A 15583-nucleotide genomic window follows, 5' to 3' on the forward strand; every position below is an offset into this window, starting at 1 on the left:
TCTCTTGCAGGTTGGTCACACCGGGAGCTTTCCTCTCATTAAAACTACACATGATCTTCATGCTTGTGCATATATTTAAATACTTATGCCTGAGAAGTTCAGACTGGGACGTCACTATTGCTTAATTGCGGAGGGTTCTCATCTGAAGCACGAACACACACACACGTGTGCGTATACCTGCTGTATAGGGTTAATCAGCTTGCATATTCACGTGGAAAGTGTGCATATTTGAAAAGGACAAATTCTCGCCACCGCCTTATATTAACGGCATAGATTTCCATGTTTAATAAGTCATAGCTAATCACATGAAATAACCTGTAAAATGGCAAAATACAGCCAACTGATGCTAAACTTACAGTATATAGGCTGGATCTCAGAGGGCTTAAATCAAAGGACCTATTATACTATAGGTTTTCTCAGGTTGTTTTTCCAGATATTAACCATGTTAACTATACTCAAGGCTTAAGATTGGCATGATGGTGCATCTACACGCTTACTGTTTCTATTTTTAGATGAATAGCTGATGCCCTACAAAACAAAATGATCTCTCATTCCCACTGATCGATTCTATACAGCATCATCTGGTAATGGCAGTGTGTGTGTGTGTGTGTGTGTGTGTGTGTGTGTGTGTGTGTGTGTGTGTGTGTGTGTGTGTGTGTGTGTGTGTGTGTGTGGTCATGACAACAACATTGAAGTAAAAAACAAACCTCGCAGGGAATTGTCACACCTGCCTGGTTGCCAAATCAGTTTTATGCTTTTGCTGACTCGTCTGTTTGCCATCATGCCAAGAAATTACAGCGTTATCGAACCACAAACACATCTGTCAACAAGGCTAGTGTCATATGACTTTGCCCTAACTCCGACATAACTCAGTGACCCTCTGCCCCTCAGGGAGGAGGATGAGTTTTCGGAGCTGCGTTCAGAGCTCAGCCACAGCCAGCACGAGGTCAACGAGGACGGACGCAGCCTCGACCAGGACGTGGCCTCCGTCTCACTGGCTGAAAACCACTCCACCCTGGCGAGCGCCAACATGGGTAAGAAAGGACACTGTAGTGTTTGACTGTAAACCCACATACAACTCCTATAAATGAGTTTGACTTGCTCTGAATACCCTCATTCTATGGTTTAGTGGACACATTCACAACCAAGCCGGAGTTTTCTCCACTCCATCAGTAGAATGAATGTGTTTATGCTCTCAGGCTAATCTTCGCTTTTCTGTTTCACTAATAACTGCTTCGATCAGTGGTTCATATGAATCATCTCTCCCATGGAGAGACTGTTACCTATCTGTGCCCATAGATGGACTCTGTGACCTACAGTATCTGTGCATGTCCTCCCTTGATGGATGGCCTGTTGCCAACCAACTGCTATAGGGTTGATGGCACCCAATACACAATTATCGGCTTCTAGCGGTGATCGAATGAGGAGCAGTTATGTGCGTGTGTGTATGTGACTGTGTGTGTGCGCGTTTGTGCTCGCATGCACACTCCCACAATGGAAAATTGATTCGGCAGAGTCCGTGCAGCAGTTCCTTCGAGACGCTATTTATACTCCCCTCTATCAATGGTGCTGAGTGCACCCAGCAATCACTTGTCAATGGTAAAGAGATTCATTGGTTTCTCTTCTTCCTTATCCTCAACGTTGAGCAGAGAGTGAGAAGAAAAACACATTTTTCATTCATTACAGGTCTTTGTCTAGCTGTAGCCGGGGCAATCTTATCCCCTCACACACACACAAAAGGATTTCACCAGTCAGGAAATCATTTAGGAAACAGGAATATAAGTTTTGTTAATCATCACGTTCGTTCGCACAGCACTAATTACTTTCGAATTGTTGGCAAAACCTGCACTTACTTTGCCCCTCCAGCGGTAGGGAAAGGGGGGACATATGGAAATACGTCTCAGTCGCTCGCCACATTTTCATATTTCACACAATGTACCCAGGCTATGTTTGTCTAGGTCTGGGTATAGATACTAATAATCATCATTATCATTGTGGATGCAGTATGGCAGCAGGTGCTCACCATCGGCTTGGGGGTATTGGATGCTTTGCAGGGCTTTTATTTATATGCACATTTAAATTAGTTTCTGATGAGCCAATTTGATTCCCTCTGGAGATATGAAGTTGACACAGTGAATAGGGAACTGAAGCTTTAAAAGTGGTACATGCCTTTTAGGGCTGACCCCATTTAGTCGACTGGTTGATTGTTTACCGATAGGCTGTTGGTCGACCAAGATTTCTTTAGTTGGGTAGTAGCAAAATAAATTGTTTCAATCATGGGGTACCTGTCTGATTGGCGCCTGCCTGAGTGGACTGATCCATTGTGGAGGCAGTGGGGATGGCACAGTCCATCACTCTAAGGCTAGTTTTCAGACCCCTTGACTTTTTACACATTTGTTTCATTACAGCCTTATTAAAAAAAAAAAACATACTTTTAAATGTTTTATCATCGGATGTAGTGATCACAATATAGTAACCATATCTAGGAAAACCAATGTTCCGAAGGCTTGGCCTAATATAGTGTATAAGAGGTCGTACAATAAGTTTTGTAGTGATTCCTATGTTGTTGGTGTAAAGAATGTTTGTTGGTCTGTGGTGTGTAATAAGGAGCAAACAACAGATGTTGCACTTGATACATTTATGAAATTGCTTATTCCAGTTACTAATAAGCATGCACCCATTTAAGGAAATGACTGTAAAACATGTTAAATCCCTGTGGATTGATGAGGAATTGAAAAATTGTATGGTTGAGGGATGAGGCAAAAGGAATGGCAAATAAGTCTGGCCTCACAACCGATTGGCAAACGTACTGCAAATTGAGTAATCATGTGACTAAACTGAATAAAAAGAAGAAGAAACTACACTATGAAACAAAGATAAATGAAAAAAACTTTGGAGCTCCTTAAATGACATTTTGGGGAAAAAGGCAACCTGAGCTCCATCATTCGTTGAATCAGATGGCTCGTTCATCACAAAACCAACTGATATTGCCAACTACGTTTGAATGATTTTTCTTTTGGCAAGATTAACAAACTTAGGCATGACATGCCAGCAACAAACACTGACACTACACATCCAAGTATATCTGACCAAATTATGAAAGTAAATAATTTGTTGTTGTCTATCAACAATGACAAGCCAACGGGGTCTGACAACTTGGATGGAAAATTACTGAGGATAATAGCGGACGATATTGCCACTCTTATTTGCCATATCTTCAATCTAAGCCTACTAGAAAGTGTGTGCCCCCAACCCCTCTTTTACGCTGCTGCTGCTCTGTTTATCATCTATGCATAGTCACTTTAACTATACATTCATGTAGGTATTAGCTCAATTAGCCCGACTAACCGGTACCCCGCACATTGGCTACCCCGGTCTATTTGCATTGTGTGCCCCCAACCCCTCTTTTACACTGCTGCTGCTCTGTTTATCATCTATGCATAGTCACTTTAATTATACCTACATGTACATATTACCTCAATTAGCCCGACTAACCGGTGCCACCGCACATTGACTCTGTACCGGTACCACCTGTATATAACCTCGCTACTGTTATTTTCACTGTCATTTTACTGTAATTTTTTTCTTTCTTATCTATTGTTTACCTAATACCTATTTTTTACTTAAAATTGCACTGTTTGTTAGGGCTTGTAAGTAAGCATTTCACTGTAAGGTCTACACCTGTTGTATTCGGCGCACGTGACAAATAAACTTTGATTTGACTTGGAGGGAACCAAAAGTCATTACTGGCTCAAATAGCCGATCAACCAGCCTGTTACCAACCCTTAGTAAACTTTTTGAAAAAAATGGTGTTTGACCAGATACAATGCCATTTTACAGTAAACAAATTGACAACAAACTTTCAGCATGCTTATAAGGAAGGACATTCAACAAGTACAGCACTTACACAAATGACTGATTGGCTGAGAGGAATTGATGATAAAAATATTGGGGAGGCTGTTCTGTTAGACTTCAGTGCGGCTTTTGACATTATCGATCATAATCTGCTGCTCGAAAAACATATTTGTTATGGCTTTACACCCCCTGCTATATTGTGGATAAAGAGTTACCTGTCTAACAGAACACAGAGGGTGTTCTTTAATGGAAGCCGCTCCAACATAATCCAGGTGGAATCAGGAATTCCCCAGGAGAGGCCCCTTACTTTTTTCGATCTTTACTAATGACATGCCACTGGCCTTAAGTAAAGCCAGTGTATCTATGTAAGCGGATGACTCAACACTATACATGTCAGCTACTACAGCAACTGAAATTACTGCAACACTTAACAAAGAGCTGCAGTTAGTTTCAGAATGGGTGGCAAGGAATAAGTTAGTTCTAAATATTTTTTTAACTACAATCATTTTATTTGGGACAAATCATTCACTAAACCTTAAACTTCAACTAAATCTTGTGATAAATAATGTGGAAATTGAGCAAGTTGAGGTGATATAACTGCTTGGAGTAACCTTGGATTGTAAACTGTCATTGTCAAAACATATTGATACAACAGTAGCTAAGATAGGAAGAAGTCTGTCCATAATAAAGCACCGCTCTAACTAAACAGCACTATCAACAAGGCAGGTCCTACAGGGCCTAGTTTTGTCTCACCTGGACTACTGTTCCGTCGTGTGGTCAGGTGCCACGAAAAGGGACTTAGGAAAATTGCAATTGGCTCAGAACAGGGCAGCACGGCTGACCCTTGGATGCACATAAAGAGCTAATATGCATGTCAATCTCTCCTGGCTCAAAGTGGAGGAGAGATTGATTTTATCACTACTTGTATTTATGAGAGGTATTGAGATATTGAATGCACCGTGCTGTCTGTTTGAACTACTGGCGCACAGCTCGGACACCCATGCATGCCCCCCAAAACAAGCCATGAGTTCTCTTCACAGTCTCCAAGTCCAGAACAGACTATGGGAGGCGCACAGTACTACATACAGCCATAACTACATGGAACTCTATTCCACATCAAGTAACTGATGCAAGGAGTAAAATTAGATTTAAAAATGCACCTTATGGAACAGCAGAGACTGTGAAGCAACAAACATAGGCACAGACACATGCATACACACACACACGATAACATACGCACTACACGCACGCACACATGGATTTTGTACTGTAGATATGTGGTAGTGGTGGAGTAGGGGCCTGAGGGCACACAGTGTGTTGTGAAATCTGTAGATGTATTGTAATGTTTTTAAAATCGTATAAACTGCCTTAATTTTGCTGGACCCCAGGATCCATAATAAATAAATACAAATACAAATCAACACACTACCCCATAATGACAAAGAAAAAACTGGGTTTTAGAAATGTTTGCAAATATACACTACTGGTCAAAAGTTTTAGGACACCTACTCATTCAAGGGTTTTTCTTTATTTTTACTATTTTCTACATTGTAGAATAATAGTGAAGACCTCAAAACTATGAAATAACACATAAGGAATCATGTAGTAATCATGAAGTAATTTGAGATTCTTCAAGGTTGTAACGGCCGTCGTCGGAAGAAGACCAAGGTGCAGCGGAGTTAGTATTCGTCATGAGAATTTAATACAAACAATGTGAACACTATACAAAAAAACAAGAAAACTGACAGCCAAACAGTCCTGTCAGGTGCAAAACACTAACAAAAACAATTACCCACAAAACCCAAAGGAAAAACATGCTCCTTATGTGTGACTCCCAATCAGCAACAACGAGCTTCAGCTGTGCCTGATTGGGAGCCCAACACGGCCCAAAACAAATAAATACAAAAACATAGAAAAAGGAACATAGAACGCCCACCCAATGTAACACCCTGGCCTAACCAAAATAAAGAACAAAAAACCCCTCTCTATGGCCAGGGCGTTACAAAGGTAGCCACCTTGATGATAGCTTTCACACTTGGCATTCTCTCAACCAGCTTCATGAGGTAGTCACCTGGAATGCATTTCAATTAACTGGTGTGCCTTCTTAAAAGTTAATTTGTGGAATTTCTTTCCTTCTTAATGCGTTTGAGCCAGTCAGTTGTGTTATGGGAAAGTAGGGGGGTATACAGATGATAGCCCTATTTGGTAAAAGTCCAAGTCCATATTATGGCAAGAACAGCTCAAATAAGCAAAGTGAAACGACAATTCATCATTACTTTAAGACATGAAGGTCAGTCAATATGGAAAATGTCAAGAACTTTGAAAGTTTCTTCAAGTGCAGTCGCAAAAACCATCAAGCTGGCTGAAACTGGCTCTCATGAGGACCACCACAGGAAAGGAAGACCCAGAGTTACCTCTGCTGCAGAGGATAAGTTCATTAGAGTTACCAGCCTCAGAAATTGCAGCCCAAATAAATGCTTCACAGAGTTCAAGTTACAGACACATTTCAACATCAACTGTTCAGAGGCCTGAATCAGGCCTGAATCAGACCTTCATGGTCAAATTTCTGCAAAGAAACCACTACTAAAGGACACCAATAATAAGAAGATACTTGCTTGGGCCAAGAAACATGAGCAATGAACATTAGACCGGTGGAAATTTACAGACTCTCTGGTACGCTTATAATTTATTGAAATTATATTGTAATCTAACAGCACCTGTTTGGCACACATAATATGCACGCAGGGGTGGCTCCTTACTTTATTTTTCTTGAACTCCAGTACTTTCCACAACTAGTAAAATGTATTCCACACCTGACTTCCCCTTTTTCCTCCTGAGCAACCAAACATTCCCCAGTTTAGAGTTTATTTGTCACGTCTGCATCCATCTTGCTGTCACGTGTTATGGTGTTCAGAGTTTGTTATAACCAGTTTATTGATGTGATTATGATCTGCTCTAGGTCAGGCCCTATTGGTCACGTGTATGCGATGCATACGTGTCATGTAAAAAGAGCCAGGGTTGAGGCAATAGGAAATGTTTTTCCTAAATAAATGAGGGATTTCGATAACAGAACTTTTCAGGCAGAAATGGCTGTAATTATGTTGCAGCTTCAGCAACACGGACAACGCAATAAACACTATTGATGTTCTGTGGTGGTCGCTGCAGCAGGGAGGAGCCCGGCCAGCACAATCAAATCAATTGTGGTCCAGCTCCCTCTTGTCATGTGTGTGTTTTATGGTTGATTTGATGAAAACACATACTGTAGGGTGTCTATATATGGAAAAATACACGTTTAAAAATGGTGACCAATCGATTGGTCAAAAGAACAGACGACCCTCGGTCGACCAAGATCATTTTTTTAGTCGGGGACAGCCCTACATGCCTCAGTTGGTTGGAGCTTGCTGCTTGCCTTGCAACCCAGGGTTGTGGGTTTTATTCCCACAGGTGTTATCTGTAGTTCGCTGTGTATAAAAGTACTGAATTTCAATATTGTCATACTATATGAAAAAGAATTGTCCTGCTTGTATCATTGTCTTTCTCTCAAATAGTTGTGGTGCGTGTTGTGTTCTCTCTAAACAGCAGATGTGTGTGTGTGTGATGCGGTTTAATGAGTGTGTTACTAGCCTGCAGCATTCCTCCAGTCACCCTCAGGCGCTCAGTTAAACCATGAGCATTTAGTACATGGCTGGTTATCAGTATGGCCCTAGCACACAAAACATCAACACTATGCTCCAAGGTCACCTTGCTCATGCAGACTACAGTAGCTGTGTTGTTCTAGCCACATTGAGGTTTGATTATTTGTTCCTAGATCAGTGTATCTGGCTCTAGTCCTATTATTTTGACCAGCATCTTGCACACTAGAATTCATTCATCTGATTCCAGATCCGTTTGACTCTGGACATCATCCCTGTACTGCAGTGGCCTGAACTCAGTTTGCCTGACGTTACATTACATTAGGCTTTAAAACATGAATATGTTCCTAGACCAGTCTGAGCCGGACCTGTGCTTTCTCCCTGTAGACAACTGCAGTGACCTGAACTCAGAGCTGCAGCGGGTTCTGACGGGGTTGGAGAGCGTGCTGTGTGGGAGGAAGAAGAGCACATGCAGCCTGTCTGTGGCCGAGGTCGACCGCCACATAGAGCAGCTGACCACCGCCAGCCAACACTGTGACCTTGCCATCAAGGTAAGACACCAGAAAATGACTAGCGGCTAATACTGAGACTTGTTTTAGGAAATCCTTTTCCTTCCATATAAACACAATTAATTGGTAGGAAAGCGTGAAGGAGGATAAAGAGTGGATGGAGCAAAAGAAAAATATGCAGGATAGATGAAAATAGGTTAACCTAATACTGGTACAAGCATCTCCTATTAAATGCATTCACAGATGCTTAAAGAAAGGTAAATAGAAAATCCAGTGAGATTAGTTATAATATAACTGTTGTATGACGTTGAACTGTCGTGCTGGAAGACCTGAGCCACTTCCAGTAATCTGTCAGCAGGGGTCTTGGGGTGACCCTGGGTTGTACCCACCAGTAACAGCCCGTCTCAGCTTGGGACGCCTGTGTGATTCAGACTGATGTCATAGACTGATGAGGGGCCAGATGGTGGTCCCCACGGTGACGCCTCAGCTCTGGTAATGGAAACCTGTCTGCCTGGCTGTCGTCTCCGTAGCGATGGGAGTGTCAGCAGACCTAAGGGGAATTCAGTCTGCTAGCTATTTCTTTCCTCGCAAACAGATAATACAACACACACACACACACATACACAGGGAAAGATGGGAGAATGAGAGAGGGAGAGCGAAAGGGAAGTAGACCTATAGACACAGAATGTGACAGAGATGCAGAGAAATTAACCGTGAGCGAGAGAGACAGTTATGCTAAAGAAAGAGGTAGAGAAAGGAGAGAGGCAAAGTGAAGGACAGAGAAATATAGCAATTATTTTGCTGGTGTTGCTTCCAGAGGCAGTTTGGAAGTCAATAGTGAGTGTTGCAAACAAGGACAGGCGATTTTTATGAACTTCAGAACTCGGCGGTTCTGTGAGCTTGTGTGGCTTATCACTTTGCGGCTGAGCCGTTGTTGCTCCTAGACGTTTCCACTTCACAATAACCGCACTTACAGTTGACCGGGGCAGCTCTAGCAGGGAAGAAATTTGACGAACTCACTTGTTGGAAAGGTGGCATCCTATAATGATTTACAAATGCGACCTGGCCAAGATAAAGCAAAGCAGTGCGACACAAACACACAGTTACACATGGGATAAACAAACGTACAGTCATTAACACAATATAAAAATCTATAGACAGTGTGTGCAAATGTAGTAAGATTAGGGAGGTAGGGCAATAAATAGGTGCCAGGGGATGGTGCTTGGCATTCAGGCCAAAGAGTTCTATGGGCGAAGTAATTACAATTTAGCAATTAAATGATAGATGTGCAGAAGATGAATGTGAAATTTGATGAACTCACTTGTTGGAAATGTGGCATCCTATAATAATACCTCATTGAAAGTCACTGAGCTCTTCGCAAGGCCATTCTACTGCCAATATTTGTCTATGGAGATTGTGTGCTCGATTTTATACAGCTGTCAGCAACAGGTATGGCTGAAATGGCAGAATCCACTAATTTGAAGGGGTGTCCACATAATTTTGAATATATAGTGTAGGTCCTTCGTGTTAAGACTGTTAAAGGCATAACAGACAATCACTGTAACTGGCAATCAGTTCGTGACTGTCATAGCCCACTCACTGTAAGGTGGGAGAATGGATTTACTTGGCTTTATGTTATCAGCCTGAATGGACCTCCATCACAAACCGTTGTGTCAGAGCTGCAATAGAGGACAGATGGAGACATATTACTGTAAAGAAAGAGAAATCAAGGTCTCTATGTTTAACATTTATTTAGTGATCTACATTTTCTAATAAACTAATTGAACTTGGCTATCAATTTCACCCCCTTTTGTTGGCTGATCACAGTGGACACAACCAGTGCTAGTCTGACCACTTAATGCTAACCCAGTTACATTTTGTGTGAAGAGAAATAGACACCTTCACAGTTCCAGCTGTGAGGCTTAATCCCAAACAGATCCCTCTCTTCTAGACTGAGTGCCCTAATGGTGTCTCTTTCACACATCTATAATAACAGAATTGTTGTAATTTGATAGAAACACTTATCCAGTGAGTATGAGAGGTGGAGCTGATTTCTATACCGACATATCCAGTCCATTCAGATTTGCGAGGAGTCAGCCAAGGGTCTAGTGATGGGTTTGGGATTGGGCCACAGTATCCCATTGTGTGTGGACCCAATCCATTACCATTGACTAAGCCTATAAAAAGAATACCACCCAGGCAAATATGTATCTTCTCCAAGGCCATTTGTTGATATTGGGTGTTCATGCGGCACAGACAACTTTAAGTTACTCCACATGTTCCATAGCAGTAGCTGGGCTTATAAAACCGTACTTTATACACTGCTCAAAAAAATAAAGGGAACACTTAAACAACACAATGTAACTCCAAGTCAATCACACTTCTGTGAAATCAAACTGTCCACTTAGGAAGCAACACTGATTGACAATAAATTTCACATGCTGTTGTGCAAATGGAATAGACAACAGGTGGAAATCATAGGCAATTAGCAAGACACCCCCAATAAAGGAGTGGTTCTGCAGGTGGTGACCACAGACCACTTCTCAGTTCCTATGCTTCCTGGCTGATGTTTTGGTCACTTTTGAATGCTGGCGGTGCTTTCACTCTAGTGGTAGCATGAGACGGAGTCTACAACCCACACAAGTGGCTCAGGTAGTGCAGCTCATCCAGGATGGCACATCAATGCGAGCTGTGGCAAGAAGGTTTGCTGTGTCTGTCAGCGTAGTGTCCAGAGCATGGAGACAGGCCAGTACATCAGGAGACGTGGAGGAGGCCGTAGGAGGGCAACAACCCAGCAGCAGGACCGCTACCTCCGCCTTTGTGCAAGGAGGAGCAGGAGGAGCACTGCCAGAGCCCTGCAAAATGACCTCCAGCAGGCCACAAATGTGTATGTGTCTGCTCAAACGGTCAGAAACAGACTCCATGAGGGTGGTATGAGGGCCTGACGTCCACAGGTGGGGGTTGTGCTTACAGCCCAACACCGTGCAGGACGTTTGGCATTTGCCAGAGAACACCAAGATTGGCAAATTCGCCACTGGCACCCTGTGCTCTTCACAGATGAAAGCAGGTTCACACTGAGCACATGTGACAGACGTGACAGAGTCTGGAGACGCCGTGGAGAACGTTCTGCTGCCTGCAACATCCTCCAGCATGACCGGTTTGGCGGTGGGTCAGTCATGGTGTGGGGTGGCATTTCTTTGGGGGGCCGCACAGCCCTCCATGTGCTCGCCAGAGGTAGCCTGACTGCCATTAGGTACCGAGATGAGATCCTCAGACCCCTTGTGAGACCATATGCTGGTGTGGTTGGCCCTGGGTTCCTCCTAATGCAAGACAATGCTAGACCTCATGTGGCTGGAGTGTGTCAGCAGTTCCTGCAAGAGGAAGGCATTGATGCTATGGACTGGCCCGCCCGTTCCCCAGACCTGAATCCAATTTAGCACATCTGGGACATCATGTCTCGCTCCATCCACCAACGCCACGTTGCACCACAGACTGTCCAGGAGTTGGCAGATGCTTTAGTCCAGGTCTGGGAGGAGATCCCTCAGGAGACCATCCGCCACCTCATCAGGAGCATGCCCAGGCATTGTAGGGCGGTCATTCAGGCACGTGGAGGCCACACACACTACTGAGCCTCATTTTGACTTGTTTTAAGGACATTACATCAAAGTTGGATCAGCCTGTAGTGTGGTTTTCCACTTTAATTTTGAGTGTGACTCCAAATCCAGACCTCCATGGGTTGATAAATTGGATTTCCATTGATTATTTTTGTGTGATTTTGTTGTCAGCACATTCAACTATGTAAAGAAAAAAGTATTTAACAAGATTATTTCATTCATTCAGATCTAGGATGTGTTATTTTAGTGTTCCCTTTATTTTTTTGAGCAGTGTATAATGTACAGCCCAAGCTGTTACCTCTGGTTTTGAATCTGAATTTAGAGAACTGAATTTGAATGCATCCAAGAAATTGAATATATGAAACTTTGAAAATTTCAAATAATAGTTTGTATCAACAATGAATGCAATATCTGCCATATTAAAACTGAATGTTCAGTGCATTTGGAAAGTTTTCAGACCCCTTGACTTTTCCCACATTTTGTTATGTTACAGCCTTATTTTAAAATCGATTAAATAAAAACATTTCCTCATCAATCGCCACACATTACCCCATAAGGACAAAGAAAGAAAAGTGTATAATTTTTTTGCAAATATATTAAAAATAAAAAACAGATACCTTATTTACCCAAGTATTCAGACCCTTTGCTACGAGACTCAAAATTGAGCTCAGGTGCATCCTGTTTCCATTGATCATCCAGATGTTTCTATAACTTGATTGGAGTCCACCTATGGTAAATTCAGTTGATTGGAAATTATTTGGAAAGGTACCTCTATATAAGCCCCCTCAGTTTACAGTGCATGTCAGAGCAAAAACCAAGCCATGAGGTCGAAGGAATTGTCCGTAGAGCTCCAAGACAGGATTGTGTCGAGGCACAGGGTACCAAAGCATTTCTGCAACATTGAAGGTCCCAAAGAACACAGTGGCCTCCATCTTTCTGAAATGGAAGAAGTTTGGAACCATCAAGACTCTTCCTCGAGCTAGCCGCCTGGCCAAACTGAGCAATCAGGGGAGAAGGGCCTTGGTCAGGGTGGTGACCAAGAACCCAATGGTCACTCTGACAGAGCTCCAGAGTTCCTCTGTGGAGATGGGAGAACCTTCCAGAAGGACAACCATCTCTGCAGCAATCCACCAATCAGGCCTTTATGGTAGAGTGGCCAGATGGAAGCCACTCCTCAGTAAAAGGCACATGACAGCCCACTTGGAGTTTGCCAAAATGAGAAACAAGATTATTATTTTTTATTTTTTTCACCTTTATTTAACGAGGTAGGCCAGTTGAGAACAAGTTCTCATTTACAACTGTGACCTGACCAAGATAAAGCAAAGCAGTGTGACACAAACACACAGTTACATATGGGATAAACAAACGTACAGTCATTAACACAATATAAAAATCTATAGACAGTGTGTGCAAATGTAGTAAGATTAGGGAGGTAGGGCAATAAATAGGCCATAGTGGCGAAGTAATTACAATTTAGCAATTAAACACTGGAGTGATAGATGTGCAGAAGATGAATGTGCTCTTAGAGATACTGGGGTGCAAAGGATCAAATAAATAAATAACAATATGGGGATGAGGTAGTTGGGTGGGCTATTTACAGATGGGTTGTGTACAGGTGCAATGGTCGGTAAGCTGCTCTGACAGCTGATGCTAGATAGGTAGATCTAAGACTCCAGCTTCAGTGATTTTGTAATTCGTTCCAGTCATTGGCAGCAGAGAACTGGAAGGAAAGGCGGCCAAAGGAGGAGTTGGCTTTGGGGATGACCAGTGAAATATACCTGCTGGAGAGCGTGCTACGGGTGGGTGCTTCTATGGTGACCAGTGAGCTGAGATAAGGTGGGGCTTTACCTAGCAAAGACTTATAGATGACCTGGAGCCAGTGGGTTTGGCGACGAATATGTAGCGAGGGCCAGCCAACGAGAGCATACAGGTCGGTGGGTAGTATATGGGGCTTTGGTGACAAAACGGATGGCACCGTGATAGACTACATCCAGTTTGCTGAGTAGAGTGTTGGAGGCTATTTTATAAATGACATCACCAAAGTCATGGATCGGTAGGATAGTCAGTTTTACGAGGGTATGTTTGGCAGCATGAGTGAAGGATGCTTTGTTGTGAAATAGGAAGCCGATTCTAGATTTCATTTTGGATTGGAGATGCTTAATGTGAGTCTGGAAGGAGAGTTTACAGTCTAGCCAGACACCTAGGTATTTGTAGTTGTCCACATATTCTGAGTCAGAACCGTCCAGAGTAGTGATGCTAGATAGGCGGGCGGGTGCGGGCAGCGATCGGTTGAAGAGCATGCATTTAGTTTTACTTGCATTTAAGAGCAGTTGGAGGCCAGGGAAGGAGTGTCGAATGGCATTGAAGCTCGTTTGGAGGTTTGTTAGCACAGTGTCCAAAGAAGGGCCAGAAGTATACAGAATGGTGTCGTCTGCTTAGAGGTGGATCAGAGAATCACCAGTAGCAAGAGCGACATCATTGATGTATACAGAGAAAAGAGTCAGCCCGATAATTGAACCCTGTGGCACCCCCATAGAGACTGTCAGAGGTCGTCTTTTATCGATGGCGGTTATGATATCATTTAGGACCTTGAGTGTGGCTGAGGTGCACTCATGACCAGCTCGGTAACCAGATTGCATAGCGGAGAAGGTGCGGTGGGATTCGAAATGGTTGGTGATCTGTTTGTTAACTTGGCTTTCGAAGACTTTAGAAAGGCAGGGTAGGATAGATATAGGTCTGTAACAGTTTGGGTCTAGAGTGTCTCCCCGTTTGAAGAGGGAGATTACTGCGGCAGCTTTCCAATCTTTAGGGATCTCAGACGATATGAAAGAGAGGTTGAACAGGCTAGTGATAGGGGTTGCAACAATTGCGGCGGATAATTTTAGAAAGAGAGGGTCCAGATTGTCTAACCCGGCTGATTTGTAGGGGTCCAGATTTTGCAGCTCTTTCAGAACATCAGCTATCTGGATTTGGGTGAAGGAGAAATGGGGGAGGCTTGGGCAAGTTGCTGTGGGGGGTGCAGAGCTGTTGACTGGAGTAGGGGTAGCCAGGTGGAAAGCATGACCAGCCGTAGAAAAAGGCTTATTGAAATTCTCGATTATCGTAGATTTATCGGTGGTGACAGTGTTTCCTAGCCTCAGTGCAGTGGGCAGCTTGGAGGAGGTGCTCTTATTCTCCATGGCCTTTAGTGTCACAGAACTTTTTGGAGTTAGTGCTACAGGATGCAAATTTCTCTTTCCAGTCCTAACTGCCTGTGTTTATTGGTTCCTAACTTCCCAAAAAAGATGCTAATGCAGTACGACACAGGATGTTTTTGTGCTGGTCAAGGGCCTAACCATCTGCCATATCTCACACACGCACGCACTCACATACACAGTTATACACTCTGAATTATGGGTACTTTGAGAGATCAGGGGTTTCTTACGTTAGATAAAAAAATGAAAAAGTCACATGTACATAAATCATAGTCTTGGATACTTGTTCTACTCATGTAAATTGAGACGCGCGATGGACTACACTACCCACAAATCATTTTACATACAAATTGTGAACTGCTATGTAGTGTAAAATCCTGTGCAAAAACAAATGTGCCTGACATGTTAGATTTTCTTGTTTTGTCTGTCTCACTTTTGTTTTGGCTCCTTGTTAGTTTTTCTCAAATAATTTTCTTGTGTCTTTCTTGGGGCTACTACAAGGTACCAAATGGTTCTTCTTTGTGATGCCAATTCAATGAGTCCCAGAGAATCCACAGTCATTCACATTTGGTTACTAGAATTGTTACCATTAATCTCAATCTCAACACCCTATATACAGGTGAAGTTTACATACACCTTAGCCAAATACATTTAAACTCAGTTTTTCACAATTCTTGACGTTTAATCCTAGTAAAAATTCCCTGTCTTAGGTCAGTTTGGATCACCACTTTATTTTAAGAATGTGAAATGCCAGAACAATAGTAGAGAGAATGATTTAT

At 42.8% G+C, this 15583-nt stretch overlaps 1 protein-coding gene across 3 annotated transcripts in view; it reads left to right on the forward strand.

Moving 5' to 3' along the window:
* Window positions 1-15583, forward strand: part of LOC106563245 (colorectal mutant cancer protein) — a 121954-nt gene that overhangs the window by 47273 nt on the left and 59098 nt on the right. For all 3 annotated transcript variants that reach the window (XM_014128653.2, XM_014128654.2, XM_014128656.2), the window contains 2 exons: window positions 892-1034; window positions 7875-8038. In XM_014128653.2, the coding sequence (XP_013984128.2) occupies window positions 892-1034; window positions 7875-8038 (307 nt within the window). The remainder of the gene's footprint in view (window positions 1-891; window positions 1035-7874; window positions 8039-15583) is intronic.

This window comes from Salmo salar, chromosome ssa11 (genome assembly GCF_905237065.1).
Source record: "Salmo salar chromosome ssa11, Ssal_v3.1, whole genome shotgun sequence".
NCBI classification, from domain to species: Eukaryota; Metazoa; Chordata; class Actinopteri; order Salmoniformes; family Salmonidae; genus Salmo; species Salmo salar.